General features: G+C 39.6%; 1 protein-coding gene across 1 annotated transcript in view; it reads right to left on the bottom strand.

Annotated features, from left to right (window-relative positions):
- The window catches only part of LOC122792877 (zinc finger and BTB domain-containing protein 40-like), a 1,459,166-nt gene that overhangs the window by 608,277 nt on the left and 836,285 nt on the right, over nucleotides 1-14,604 (bottom strand). Inside the window, exon 11 of the mRNA XM_044060435.1 lies at nucleotides 5,820-5,950. Within this exon, the coding sequence (XP_043916370.1) occupies nucleotides 5,820-5,950 (131 nt within the window). The remainder of the gene's footprint in view (nucleotides 1-5,819; nucleotides 5,951-14,604) is intronic.

Here is a 14,604-nt window from a genome sequence, read left to right as displayed (position 1 = left end):
TAGTCTGCATAGGGGGTAGGAATGTGTACCCCTCCTACTTGTTTATGTACCACATAACTGTGGTGTTGTCCGTCTTTATCAGTAATTGCCCTGGATGAAGTAAGTCCTTGAAGGCTGCCAGAGTGTTCTGAACAGCTAGCATTTCTTTCTGGTTGATATGCAGATGCAGCTGGTTTGGGCTCCATTTGCCCTGAATGCATCTCCCTGCCAGGTGGGCCCCCCAAGCATAGTCTGATGCATCTGTAGTTAGGGTTTGGGTGGCAGGGGGTAGAGTGAATGCCAGTCCCTTGTTTTGGTGACATGTCTCTCCCCACCAAAGAAACTCCTGTTGTAGGCAGGGAATGAGAGGAATCATTGTTTCCAGGCTGTGACAATGTTGACTCCATAAACTTTTTAGGTACCATTGAAGTTTCCTCATATGCAGTCTCACATATGGAATTAGTAGAATGCAGGATGCCATGAACCCCAAAGCCTGCAGAATTTGTCTTGAAGATAACTGGGTTTTTGTTGCCATTTGTTTGAAATATGTTGTCAATTGCCTTTGTTTGCCTGGCGTGAGGTAAGCCATCTGGGCAGTTGTATTCAAGTTTGCACCCAGGAATTTAATTATTTGAGAGGGTGCTAGTTGGGATTTCTTTTCGTTTATGGTGTACCCTAGGCATGCTAGAAGCTTTTTTACAAACGCCAGATGTTGAAGTAGAGTGTCCTTGTCCTCTGCTTAAATGAGACAATTGTCCACATAAGGATAAATTTGAATGTTTCTTTGCCTGCAGAATGCAATTACTGGTGCCAGGCACTCTGTAAAGACCCTGGGCGCAGTAGATAAGCCAAAGGGCAGTGCAGAGAATTGGTAATGCAAAAAACCTGCTTTGAAGCGGCTGTATCTTCTGCATGATTCCCTTATTGGGATATGCAGGTATGCCTCTTTTAAGTCTAGAGTTACTAACCAAGCATTCTTGCCTAGCATAGGCAGTAGCTGTTGTAAAGTCAGCATTTTGAATTTTGGAAGGTCCAGGAACGTGTTTAGAATTGATAAGTCCAGTATTGGATGCCATGAATTGTCTTTTCTCCGTACCAGGAAAAGTCTTGAATAAAATACTTGTCCTTTTTCCTTTTCTGGTACTGGTTGAATAGCCCCCATATCCATTAGGGACATGACTTGTTTCTGGGCCTCTGCCCACTGGTTCTGTGGCATATCCGACCATCCATTTGGAACTGGCAAAGTATAGAAATGAAATCTGTACTCCTGGGATACTATGCTTAATACCCACTTGTCCTGGGTAATTAACTGCCAATTTTGAGCATGCAGTGCTAGTTTTCTCCCCAAGGGGGCTGCCAAAAGATAAATGCTTGGAGATGGTAGAGGAAAGTCATTGAGACTGCTTACTGCAGGGTTGTGCTTAGTTTCCTCCAGATTTGGAGGTGGAGGAACCCCATTGCTTTGACCTGTAAGAACCCTGTGATTGATATCTGGAGCCTTTTGAGCACCTGGGCTTGCCCTGAGTGGCTCTGTTGGACACAGGAAAGGACCAATTTTTAGTACGCCAGTGTCTACTGAACCTGGGTGGCTGCACTTGCAAGAAATCTTTTACAGTTTGCATAGATTTAGCTTTGTCTTCCATTTTCTTTAAAACCTCTTCTGCCTTATTACCAAACAGAGTATCATGCTGCAAAGGGGCATCCAACAATTTAGCTTTAACATGACCAGGCAGATTTTTGCTCCTTGAGCCAGGCATACCTTCTAATCACAGATCCAGTAACGGCGGCCCTACAAGAGGCCTCCAATGAATCAAAACCACATTGCAAAGTATGCTTTCCAACCTGTTCTGCTGAATGCAATAAATCCTGTAACTCTTTATTTTCCACACAATCAGAAATCAACATCATTTTCTGTTTCAGTAAGTCCATAACATGCTGTTGATATTTAAGCATATGAAACTAGCAGTTTCAGTTTAAAGCCCTGTTTGCCAAGATTGCAGACGTATAAACCTTCTTACCCCATCTATCCAGTGCCCTGGAATCTCTATCAGAAGGGGTAGGATTTTTGGCTGAAGAAGCCTTAACAAACTTGGGACCCTGAGAAATAGTTTCAGGGTCAGCAGCAGGATTTTTGAAAAGGAATCTGTGGGAGTCAGGAACCCTGTAATATCGGTCTGGCTTACTAGAAGCCAGAGGCAGGGAATCAGGAGCCATGCTGGATTCCGACAACACATCATCAACAATGTCTAAAACAGGTGGGATTGCCAAAGGTCTATGCTGAGGAAGAAGAAGTAGGAAATCCCTAAGCCTCTTTTTTGATTCAGAGAAGTCCTGACTCTCCCAGTGAAAATGTTCCCTTAAAGTATGCAAAGTCTCTCCTAAAGAGTAATCCTCAGGAGGAGATGCAGATGGGATGGATTCCTCTGCATCAGAGTCCTCATAGGGTGGAATAGAAAATTCCTAATCAGAAGAGGAATCAGAAGAAATGGAAACCTGATCTGAAGATTCATCATAGTCAGTGACTTGCCTAGGCCTCTTAGCAGGGGGGGGGTTGGGAACTCCTGATCAAGGTAATTAAATCCTCAGCCATTTTGATCATCTGTTTTTTAGACATAGGGGCCTGAGTACGTGGCTCATGCGTTGTTTTTTTAGACATAGTAGTAGTTTTTCACCTTGTTTTTGTTGCTGGCGTTGGTTTAATGTAAAAATGTTGAGGCCTGAAAACACCCTCAGAAGCCGGTGTCTGCTCAGCGGCTCTGGACCCATCCAAGGGACAGACATCCGCGCGTTCAATACTCGTGGCATACCGGACTCCGAATGGGTCTCGGTAGAGGCCTGCGACTCAAAAGTAGCGGGTTATCAGGGGCGCACTGAGTACCGGCGAACCGGCGATTGGCTTAGGAGAAGCTTTGTCGTAAGATTTGGACCTCGACGGTCTGTCTCTGTCTTTTTCCTTGCGTTTTTTATGAACTCCGGTAGTCGTATTGCTAACCGATGACATTTTAGGGTAGTTAAATCTTGAACCAAAATATTTAGAAGCAAAAATATACCGACGCTTAATAGTGAGTTGGTTAAATTTAGCACAAAACCGACAGCAAGGCACGTTGTGATCAGGGCCTAGGCAAGGAATACGGTACAAATGAAAATCCTTATGAGGTATTTGCTTCCCACAAGTAATGCAATTATTAACTTTTACTGACATGGGTAAGGAGCAAGAAAAAGTTTCCCCAACGGGGTACTTAGCTTTAGTTTGAAGACTTCAGTTCTGAAACTTGAATACGAAAATTTCAGGAGTCGGCCAATCGGCACTTGCGAACTGCTTCTGCTTCGGGCACTGCACCGCAAGAAAGACTGATTAAAATGGCATCAGCTGCATGTTTTATACCCCTGATGACCTGATGTCATGGAAGAGGAGACAGCAACCGATGCAGGACCCAAGACTTTGTTATTCAGGCAGACTGAGGGCAACCTGCCAGCAGATTACCCAAATGTAATGACTGCAACAGTGAAACACGAAGAACATCAAAGTGGTCAACTTGAGGGCTTGAATGTCTGGGTGAGGCATCCTGGATGGGCGAGAGAAGATCTCTGCTGGGATACAGTGTTCAAGGGTTCCTTTATTTTCAACTGCAAGGCACCTTGCTGATGCTGTTCCATGATTATGGAAGTACTCAGTGTTGTAAAGCACTTCTTGGAACATGCTGACATCACCTGACCAGTTTTATGGCAATAAATGTGGAAACTGTGAGCCTTGAGCTTAGGCCTATATGATTGGATCACACTTGCTGATTAGCTGTATACCGCTGTTTAAGCCATACTGCCACCCATTTCTTATGGGGCTACCTATGTAATCCTTTGGAATATAAACTTCTTGTACTGCAAGCCATTCCTGGGCACTGAGTGCACCACCCATCAGTATCGTGCATGTTACATACTGCAGTCCATTACCAAGAACAAAGTGTTCTGTCCAACAGGTGGATAATACATACTGCACTCCTTTCCTAAGTACACAGTGCCCTATCCACAGAATGGATGATAGGCACTGTCCTCCTTTCCCAGGTACAGATTACACTGTCCATCTGAAGGCTGCAAGGCATGTATTGCAATGCTTTCCAGGACTTCCATCACTGGAAGGATGGCCGGGGCCTTTGTTCTGATAGGTCGAGAAACTGTCTATACCTAATCTATGCCTATGAATACTCCTCTACTTCCCACATGAAAGTTTCCTTCACCCTGTGAGGGGATATTTCCCAAAGAAAAGTCCTCAGGTGATGAGGCTGAGGAAATGCTGTCCTCATTACTGGATTGCACACAGCAGACCAGGGACATCTGATTCACATAAGCCAGTCTTTTACCCTCAGAATCTAGGGTATCATGATCCCTTTGAGGAGAAGGCTCCTTTTTTCAATTAACAGTGGGAATTCCTGCATTTTATGGTTGACTGCTTAGACTCCACGAATTTCATAAACAATGGGGCACCTTTTAAAGATCCTGGGTGTTGACATGGGCGTCATGGTTGGAGGCTAAGGCCCAGTCAGAAGTAGCTGAAGCAATGTAACAGATGAAATTGTGGATTCTGGTGCCCTGGGTCTGTGCTGGTGTGCACAATCTGCCTTACTGGTCTCTGAACACAGGCAGACATTTGCGACCTCAATGTTGCCTCCCTCAACATCTTCCTCAACCAACAGAATGGAACTACTATCCTCTCCGATGCTAATGATAATTCAGGCATCAACACCAGTGCCCTGTCAAGTGGCCCTGTTACTAATGATCTAATAAGATCATCTTGTGAGGAAGTACCAGGGACTGAAGGCATGGCAGCCTCCAGACTGGTTGTACCAGTAGCCGTAGATGAACAAAGCCCCCAATAATGGGGAAAAAAGGTTCCTCACAGATACCAGTACTCTCTAGCCTGGGGTGGGGGTTATCCAACTCTGAGGAGGTGTCACTGGCCTCCTGACTACTTTCTTATTCAGAAGCTTCTCAGTGGGTTTCTTTTTCCTGGGGTAATTGAAGGAAAAGCTGGCAAATGCCATGGTGGGTATAGATCAGACTTGGCATTTTGGGAAGGATACTCCTCGAGGGATTCTACAGTGCATTTAATGGTTTGCTAGTTGAAAAAGGAACACTGAGAACAACTGGGAACCCTGCACTCCCCAGACAGAAAAGGCACAAGCTGATAAAGGCCCTATGAGGTATTTGCTTCCTACACCTAATTCAATTGTTAATTTTCATTTTTCAGATCTGCACTTGAAGGTATGTAAAATACAGCAATGTAAAGATATGAAGATTCCTCAAAGGAGTATTTATTTGGAAACTCTGGCTTTAACCCTTTTCAACTGACTGATAATGTAAAGTTGAACTGTGGCAAGAATGATCTGAGGATGGTACCCTTTATACTACTGATACCTTAATGTCAGTACAGGACGGCCTCTACCACATCTGAAGGGGAAATGTGAAAGCTCTGGTATTCAGGCATGCCATCAGGCTTCTACAGGTAGGAATCCAAGTCAGTCCTGCAAAAAATGAATCATGAAGAATATGTAAAGCTCAGTTTAGTTAACTGCAAGTAAACATTGGGTAACTGCACAGTACCAAGAGACTAGGAACCTAATGAATACCCTAGCATTACCAAACAATAATGAAAAAAATCAACACTGGTGCATTTAACACTGGACCAGTGCATAATCCCAACTTTCTGAATTCACACAAATCCTACTTTAGGTGACAGTTATACAAACTAGACCATGGCACTTTGGATGCCTAGATACTGGTGAAAAAACAGGACTGTGCTTCTAATACCTCTAATTATCAAGTACAATGGGCACAAGCATCAGTACCTCAACTGCATCTTCTGACAAGTCCTCGACTTCTGGTGTCAAGTGATCACGAAAAGCAGACACATCATCAACTGCATCAGTAATCAATTTGCTATGTCTCATCAGGATTTCCATTGCTTTGCTTTCCTTGTCTGTAAAGAAACAGTGAAATTAAACATGTCAAAGAGCTAAACGTTTTCTACTGAATACTACATAAACGTCAGTAATACAAGTTAATTTTACAACACAAACGTCAGATTAAAATCTAATATGTTATAATAGAACCATAGATCATGGTAATAATACTCCACTAAGATCAGTTGAAGGGAAATAAATCACTAATCAGATGGAAGCTCACACTATGTATTAAGTGTTGAAAATATTATAAAAGAAAATCCTGACTTTAGTGTTGCAGAAGTCTAAGGACCTTACATACATACATACAAATATTTCAAGCAGGGGCATTAATGTCCTTCTAGCCTGCCAATATACTAAAATACTTGTTCCCATAAAAAGTGTCCAGGCTGTTCTTAAAAATATCTAGACATGCGCTAGCTTTAATGCAGTTTGGTAGCCTGTTCCATGCATCAACTACTCTCTTTCTCAGACAACCAATTAGTACACTTAATTCCTATAGAATCTTCTGTATAGGACTAGAGAATCATCAGACAACCTTTCTGATAACCCCAAACATTCACAGAGATAGCTGTCTCTAAATGCCCTATACACCTGAATTAAATCTCATCTTACACATCTATAAGAGACACTGTACAAGTTCAGGTATTATAGTCTTTCATAATGACTTAAATTTAAACATCCATGGATGCCCTTGGTATATTTCCGCTGTATTCTTTCCAGTTTACTCATGCTTGTTTTCTTATAAAGTTTCCATATTGTCATTCCATACTCAAGTTTGGGTCTATTGCAACTAACAAAAAATGACTTTATAAATCTTTTTATACGACCTATAATTCTATAACTATCATAAAGGAATTTATTGATATGATTAGAAAAACTCAAAGCTGAATCTACCCATATACCCAAGTTCTTAAATGACTCTACAGTTTCAATCACTGTGTGCTGTATTAAATATTCACCTTTAAATTCATGTCTCCCAAATCTCATATGCTTAGTTTCTCTTGTATTTATCAGCATATTATTCTCCTGTGTCCAAATGGTCAATTTAGTTGAGTTCTTTTGCAGACATGCCTTATCTGTAACGTGTAATCAGTTTACCCAATTTCAGGTCATCTGCATACAGAAGGTAGAACACCCCAGATGAGAAAATTAGGTCTGGAAGACACAATCTAAACAAGTAAGGGCCTAGGACAGAGCCCGGTGGGACACCCTGACCGTAACTAAGAATTTTACCTGTCCAAATTATGTATGATACTTGCTATGTCCTGTCTGTAAGCCATGCAGCTATCCAATTTATCAAGAGTACATCAATACCTACTTGTTCTAATTTATTGATCAGTGTCTTGTGTATGACCTTGTCAAATGCTGAAGTTAAAACTATATAAATTACATCATAGCACAGTTTTTCATTCATAGCTGTTATATTGTTATAGAACATCATGTTACACGTGGTAATAGATTTACTTTCAACATATGCATGCTGATACATGGTTTCAAGTCCCAACCTATCCAGTTCTGACAACAACTTATACAACATTAACTTCTCTATTAAGATTCCACAACATGAAAGTAGAGTTAAGGTTTTATAAGACTCTGAGTTTGTCCTACTCCCCTTTCCCTTAAAGATAGGCTTAATAAGCGCATGTCTCCAATCTTAAGGAATCTCCCCATATTTATATGGCCTAGTAAATAACAGGTATAATGGTACTGTAAGTTCTTGCTGAAGTGTTCTCAGGTCATTTTTACTAATTCCATTTCCTCACTGTGTTTCGTTTGGATCCAGTTTGCGCAGTTCTTTTTCAGTATTATCTAATTTGATTCCAGTATCTGAGGTTACCTGGATGTCACTAGGATGACTATCACCACTTCTGTGGAGCCAAACTGTTTTGCGTAGGATTTTGTAAATATATTGCAATCTGTTGCGTCTAAGAATAAATTTTAGAATCTACACACAGTTCATCAATTCATATGTCTTTTCTCCTTCCACATGATATGTACCTATAAAAAGTTTCCTATTATGCTCAATATCTTTATATAAATTTTCTTCAAATTTTTATTGATCTTGTCTCACACTATGCTTAATTTATCCATCTTGCTTATTTCAGTTTTCAAAGTTGTAGTTCAACCTCTCTTCCAGTCCTTACATTTTTTGTCTCTCACCTTAATCAAATATTTTGCTCTTATGGAAATATATACCCCCTGACGTTGTATGCCTAGATTCTGATGTTAAACATTTTTTTGCACTCAATTTCTCTTTCAAAACTTTCCACGTTCCATCTGCAGCTTTCCACTAAACACACCACTCCAGTTAGTTTTACAAAGTGACTGTTTTGCTTCCATATAATCTGTAACTAATCTTTGGTGCATTGGTTTAGAGTTCAGTTTGGCAGTATTATCTAGCAACAAATTAAATTTTACAACTTCATGGTCACTGCACATCAACGGTAGTAAAACTTGACTTGAAGTAACACAAATTTCTTTAAGAGCACAAACAATGTCTAATATGTTCCATTCCCTGGTAGTGTTTTTACAATCTGAAGCAAATGTTGTTCCTGAACCTATGTTGTGAATAATTTCCTTACTAACATTGTCGAATCAATATTATTCTAGTTTGTTTCTGGTAAATTTAAGTCCCCAGCTAATATTATTCTTCCCTCCTGTGTTTCATGGAAGAAATGTATGAATTCCTCTAGGTCATCAGCACTTGATTTTGGTGGTCTATACACTCCAACAATTGCTGCATGTTTCAGGGTTGTCTTTATTGTCTTAGTTACATAGTCTATAGTACTGGTGTTATCAGTGATAACTGTAATAATCACAGGTCTCATAACTATCTTTAATCCATATCATAACACCTCTACCTGATTGTACGTTAAAATGTCTCTTACAATAAAAATGTTTATACCCTGACAGAACTGGTTTCCAGACATTATTCTTTAACCATGTTTTCACAAACAACATCAATCTTGTGGAAACTTAGCAAATTTTCCAATAAAAAAAAACTTAATTATTAATGCCCATAGCATTAACAACCATCAGAGATGCATCAAATGTTGCTATCCGTGGACTGTTAAATTTTCAACCTGGCAATATTCCTGCCTAGTTTTTGTCAAATATTGCAAAATATCTGCTGCAAAAAATCTTTTTCCTGATCTTGGCAAATGCATGCCATCCTGTCTGAACACATGTACCCAAATGTAGGCTTGGATGCTCTACACATTTCCATATTTTAAAACAGGCTATTCTTTCCATGTAGGTATTTACCCCAAAAATCTTTTCATTCACGGTGACCTGACTAGCCTTCTATGTGTGACTTATGAAAAATACTTCCTAAAAGTCAAAAGAGTCCTTGCGGATCAGGTCATTTGTACTTACATAAATAAAAAAGAGCTCCATACTTCCTTATATTAAGGCATTCCAAGGCTTCTCTCACATCTTCTATTTTTGCTCCTGACAAGCATAACACTACTCTGTTCATTATCTGCTCTGCAAATGTAAGCACCAGTTCCTCTAATAATTGAATCTCTGATTACAACAGTATCTTTTCTGACCAGATCTGAAGAATCTTCAACTTCTAATACCGTAATATCTGCTCTATCAATTGTTACAAAGGAATGACCTTCATCACCATTAGTCTTGTTAATCCCACTGTTTTCCCTGCATACTAAATTTGCAAGCATACAATTCTCATCCAGCTGGCTTTCTACATCCACATTTTGAGCTTTTGGCGTGATTCAGCATTATGTATTTTACACCTTTTAAATTGTTCTGCCAACATGCCACACAATGTTAGTCTCACTGCCTCTGACTGGTACTGTAACACCAGTTAAAGTAGTGAGCTGTGAGACTGCACCACTGTGATGACTGTATATCTGATCTTCCATACCTCAAAGTGGATGACCTGGATTCTGAATAAGTCAGAAAACATTAAAAAAAAAACTCTTGGTTACTGTAGAATAACAGGTGTTCTGTACCTTTAAGTAGCATTTCTAAGTCTGTGTGTGCGTATAAATTCCAAGCAGGTTTTATCTTCAGTGCCATTTTAAAAGTGCAGCCAGAGTGTTAGCATCTGTGTGAATGATAGCTAGTTTGTTTATAAGTTAAAATTACTTAGCTTCATTTATGATGTGTTTGTATATAATAAAATAATAAAGCATTTTGAACAAGAACCCACAACATTCGCCTGTATCTTTTTGACCTGGCAAATGACATGGTGTCAGAACCAGGACAGTGAAGACTACTCTTTAGAGCCACAAGGTGCAGAGGGAACGATGAAGACAAACTAAGTGAGTTGAGAGCAAAAAAGGGCCAGAAGCAAGCTAAAGGTAAAGAGAATATGCACCAAGGATTTATTTATTAAAAGAGATAAAATGGAGCATTACAAGGGCACAAAATGTATTACTAAACAAAAGAATAGCACAGAAACGTTTATTAAGCAAAAGAGAAACATTAAAAAAAGCTCATTGATCAAACAAAATGTTTGAAATGAGGTTATTTGAGTAAACAAGCATGTTTGAAGTAAAACAAGCTTGTCTGGAGTTAAAATGAGCACAAGAAAGTATAATGGGCATGAAAAGAGATTAAATGAGCAAAACAAATACAACAGAAAGGGCAGAAAATGGCACATTGAGCATAGACAAAGCAAGGCAACTGCGTGTGTTTGGCAAATTACTGTGTTTTGGCATAAATTACTACTTCGCATTGATTGAAGCCTTGAATAGCATAACTAGAGTTATTCGAAGTATCTCAAAGTATGTAAAAGTGCTGACATGGTGTGTTTATTGCTGTGCATTTATTCCAAACAGCTTGTGTGTGAAGTGCAGTCAAACGCAGCCATTTTGAGAAGTTTCTTGTGCATGAGTGCGTCTATTCGCAGAGTGCTGCCATAACAGAGTGTTTCTTGCACTGTACAGAGTATATGGCAAAGTGCAGCCATTTTGGGAAATTTCAGTGTACTGCTGTTTGCAAAGTACAGTTGTTTTGAAGTGTTTCTCACTCTTTGCTTCTTCTGCCCAGTTTATTCGCAAAGTATAATTACTTCGAAACAGTTTATTCGAAAATTTCAATTACTTCAAAATAGTTTAGAAATTGCTTAGAAATGTTTCTTGCCCCCAGCTTCTATAGCCCAGTTTATTCGCACTATGCAATTAATCAAAAGGTTTCTTAAAATAATGATAAATGACTTTTACAGTCAAATAATTTCAAGATAAACGGCTCGTACAGTAAAATAATTTTAAGACAAGTGACTTTTACATTAAAGTAACTTCAGAGTATTACAGTGTCCAGGAGACTCATTTTGTAATGTTCAGGTTATACAGAGGCTTATTGTGCTACTGCAACTACTGGCATAAATTTCAAGCACATGTGTATGTGTATGGGTATGCATAAGTGTGTGTGTTCATGTATATTTGTAAAAGTCTTCACTAAGATATGTTAACATGGCATACGGATTTCGCAAGCCACAACCATTTGTACTTGATCCGAATACTGCAGATAACTGGAGATTATTTGAGCAAGAGTATGATATACTTATACAAGCAGCTTATTCTGATAAAGATGCACACACCAGTGCATTCGTTTTGCTAAACCTAGCAGGGTCAGGGGCCACTGAAAGGGAAAGTTCATTTGTATATGCACCAGCAGTATATGAAAGTGAAAGGAGAAACGTGTCGTATTGTTGTGCAGGCTGAATCAAGGGAAGAACCTGAGTGCTTGAAGAGCAAATTCAGAGAAATGTGTAACCCCAGACTAATGTTACATTACAGAGGCATTTGTTTTACAAGACAGATCAAAAGCAAGGGAAACCTTTGTAGCTTATATTACTGACCTAAGAAGCAAAGCTAAAACGTGCAAGTTTGGTGATTTAAAAGATGAGCTAATAAAGGACAGACTCGTGTATGGTATTAATAACGCTGCTGTGAGAAAGATTTTGCTTCGTGACAGTGACTCGATGCTGAGCAAAGCAACTGAGATTTGTCAGATCCCTGAAGTTACAGAAAGGCACACAAGTACGCTTGCTAGTGATAAGCGCATGGTTTCAACAGGCTCCAGAGGTAATGTAGACAGCATACAGCATGTGACAGGCAAAAGCAGGCCTAAGCAAATGGTAGCAGCAGCCCCTGCAGGACTCCCAGGTAAAACCCTTAGTCTTCTAGCAAATTCCAAGACCCGGTCAGTTAAAGTAGCATGCTCAGTTCAGAATCAAGGTTATCCAGTGCAGAACAGATGCTGCTCAATACAGTATAAGGGTGAATCAGAAAAACCCAAATCAATCTTTATTGTTAACCGTCGCAATTGTGGTGTCAATCATGAGTCCAGAAGAGAAAAGTGCATAGCATTTGGTCAGCAATACCACAAAAATAAGCAATGGAACCATTTAAAAAAAGATTTTGTAAATCAAGTAGACCTAACACAATTACAAGAATGGTCCCTCAAAAAAGCAAGTTGATCAAGTAAACCTGCAACATTCTGCTTTCAATGTAGATAGTGTGTCAGTGATTGGTGAAAAGATAGATGCAGTAGATTTATTGGCAAAAATGAAGTGTTTTGTACTGTTCGGGTCAATGGTAAATCCACCGAGCTCAAAGTAGACACTGGTTCAAAGTGTAATGTTATGTCTGCAGATACTTTTGCAAAAGTCAGAGCTGATGAACAACTAAATGTGACTAGTTGTGTGAAACTTGTTGCTTATGGAGGTGAAGAAATTCAAACTGAAGGTTCGGTAGTGCTTTCATGTCATGTGGCCAAGAACTGATATAGCCTATTATTCTATGTAGTTCAAAGACCTGTGAAGTCATTACTGGGTCTCACTGACAGTTTGAGAATGGATCTGCTTTCGAAGTTCATCAAATAAGCACGTGTCCCAGTACCATCTTCACTAACGCTATTTTTTCAGAGTATGCTGATGTTTTCAATGACAACTTGGGCAAACATCCAGTGGTGTATTCCATGAAACCAGACCCAGACATCAGTCCAGTGGTCAGACCAGCGAGAAGAGTTTCCACAGCTATGCAGCATAAAGTCAAGGCTCAGATGGATAAAATGGTGCAACAAAGTGTAATTTGTCCAGTTACAGAACCTACCGAATGGGTGTCGTCCATGGTAGCAGCACATAAAGGCTCGGATGAAATGAGAATATGCATTGATCCAACAGAATTGAACAAAGCATTGAAGAGAATGCATCATCCTATGCATACAGTCAAAGAAGTCGCAGCCCTGATACCGAATGCCACTGTTTTTTCTGTCTTGGATGCAAAGAGTTCATTTTGACAAGTGATGCTTGATCACAAATATTCATTACTGACTACATCCAGTACCCCATTAGAGTCCTCAACATGCCATTTGGAATAAATTCTGCAAGTAAAGTCAGCATGCAATGCAGCAAATTTTTTCAGGTTATCCTTGTGCCATAATAATAGATGATTTATTGGTCAGAGGCAATGATGTGGCAGAGCATGATAGAAATCTTGAGAGTTCTACACAGAGCAAGTGAAGTGAAGTTAAAGCTCAGTCCTCTGAAGTGCAAATTCAGACTACCAGAAGTTATATATGTAGGTCATTTGTTTACAAATATTGGTTTGAGACCTGACCCATCCAAACAAGCAGCAGCCATTCTTGAAACACCAGCACCAGATAATGTGCACGCTCTACAACGTTTTCTTGGTATGGTCAACTATTTAGGCAAGTTTACACCAGACTACAGTGAATTAACACCACCTTTTACAGAGATCATATGTAAAAATGTTACATGGTCATGGCTATAACAACACCAGAAAGCATTTGAAGTTCTTAAGCAGAAAATTGCTACCTCACCAACATTAAGGTACTGTGATGCCAACAAACCAGTAACTCTTTCCTGCAAAGCTTCAAATTTTGGTTTAGGTGCAGTTACTCTTCAAGTAGGCAGGCCAGTAGCCTACACATCTAGAACACTTACCCAGACTGAGAAGCAGTATGCTCAAATTGAGAAGGAACTTTTGGCAGTAGTGTTTTCATGTTCCATATTTCATGATTATAGCTATGGTCAAGATATTCACATTTAAACTGATCATCAACTTTGGTTACAATTTTAAAGAAGCCTATGCATTCATCTCCAGTGAGATTACAAAGAATGAGGCTTAAATTGCAAAAGTACAACTTCAAAATGGTCTATATAAAAGGCAGACTTCTTTACCTAGCTGATTTCTTACCCAGAGCTACAACGGAACGGCTTGACGCAGAGAATTTTGACTTTAACATCATGGAAGTGCGTAATTTTTCTACCACAAGACTTGATAAACTACAAGATCACACAATGACTGATTCAGTTTTGCAAAACCTCAATCACTACATCAGTGTTGGATGGCTGTCAAAACAATTTAGTGTACCATACAATGTGCAACCCTACTTTCCTTACAGAGATGAGTTGTTGATGGAAGATGGCATTATTTTCAAAAGTCCTAAAATTGTTGTTCCTGCTTCCATACAACAAGACTATATCCAGATTTTGCATCATGGTCACCCAGGTTCCAAATCTAACAGAAGAGTGAAAGGACTTGTGTTTTGGACTTCTCCAATAAAAGACATTGATAGAGTACTTTCTTCCTGTTCAGCAAAACAGCCACTTCAGCTAAGTCAAATCCCTGAACTACCTTGGTCAACAGTAGCTACTGACATGTTCGAGTGGAAC

Source organism: Protopterus annectens, chromosome 2.part0 (assembly GCF_019279795.1).
Source record: "Protopterus annectens isolate FY-2018-M chromosome 2.part0, PAN1.0, whole genome shotgun sequence".
Lineage (NCBI taxonomy): Eukaryota > Metazoa > Chordata > Ceratodontiformes > Protopteridae > Protopterus > Protopterus annectens.
Note: the sequence above shows the minus strand (reverse complement) of the source record. Positions and strands in the feature narration are given on the sequence as shown.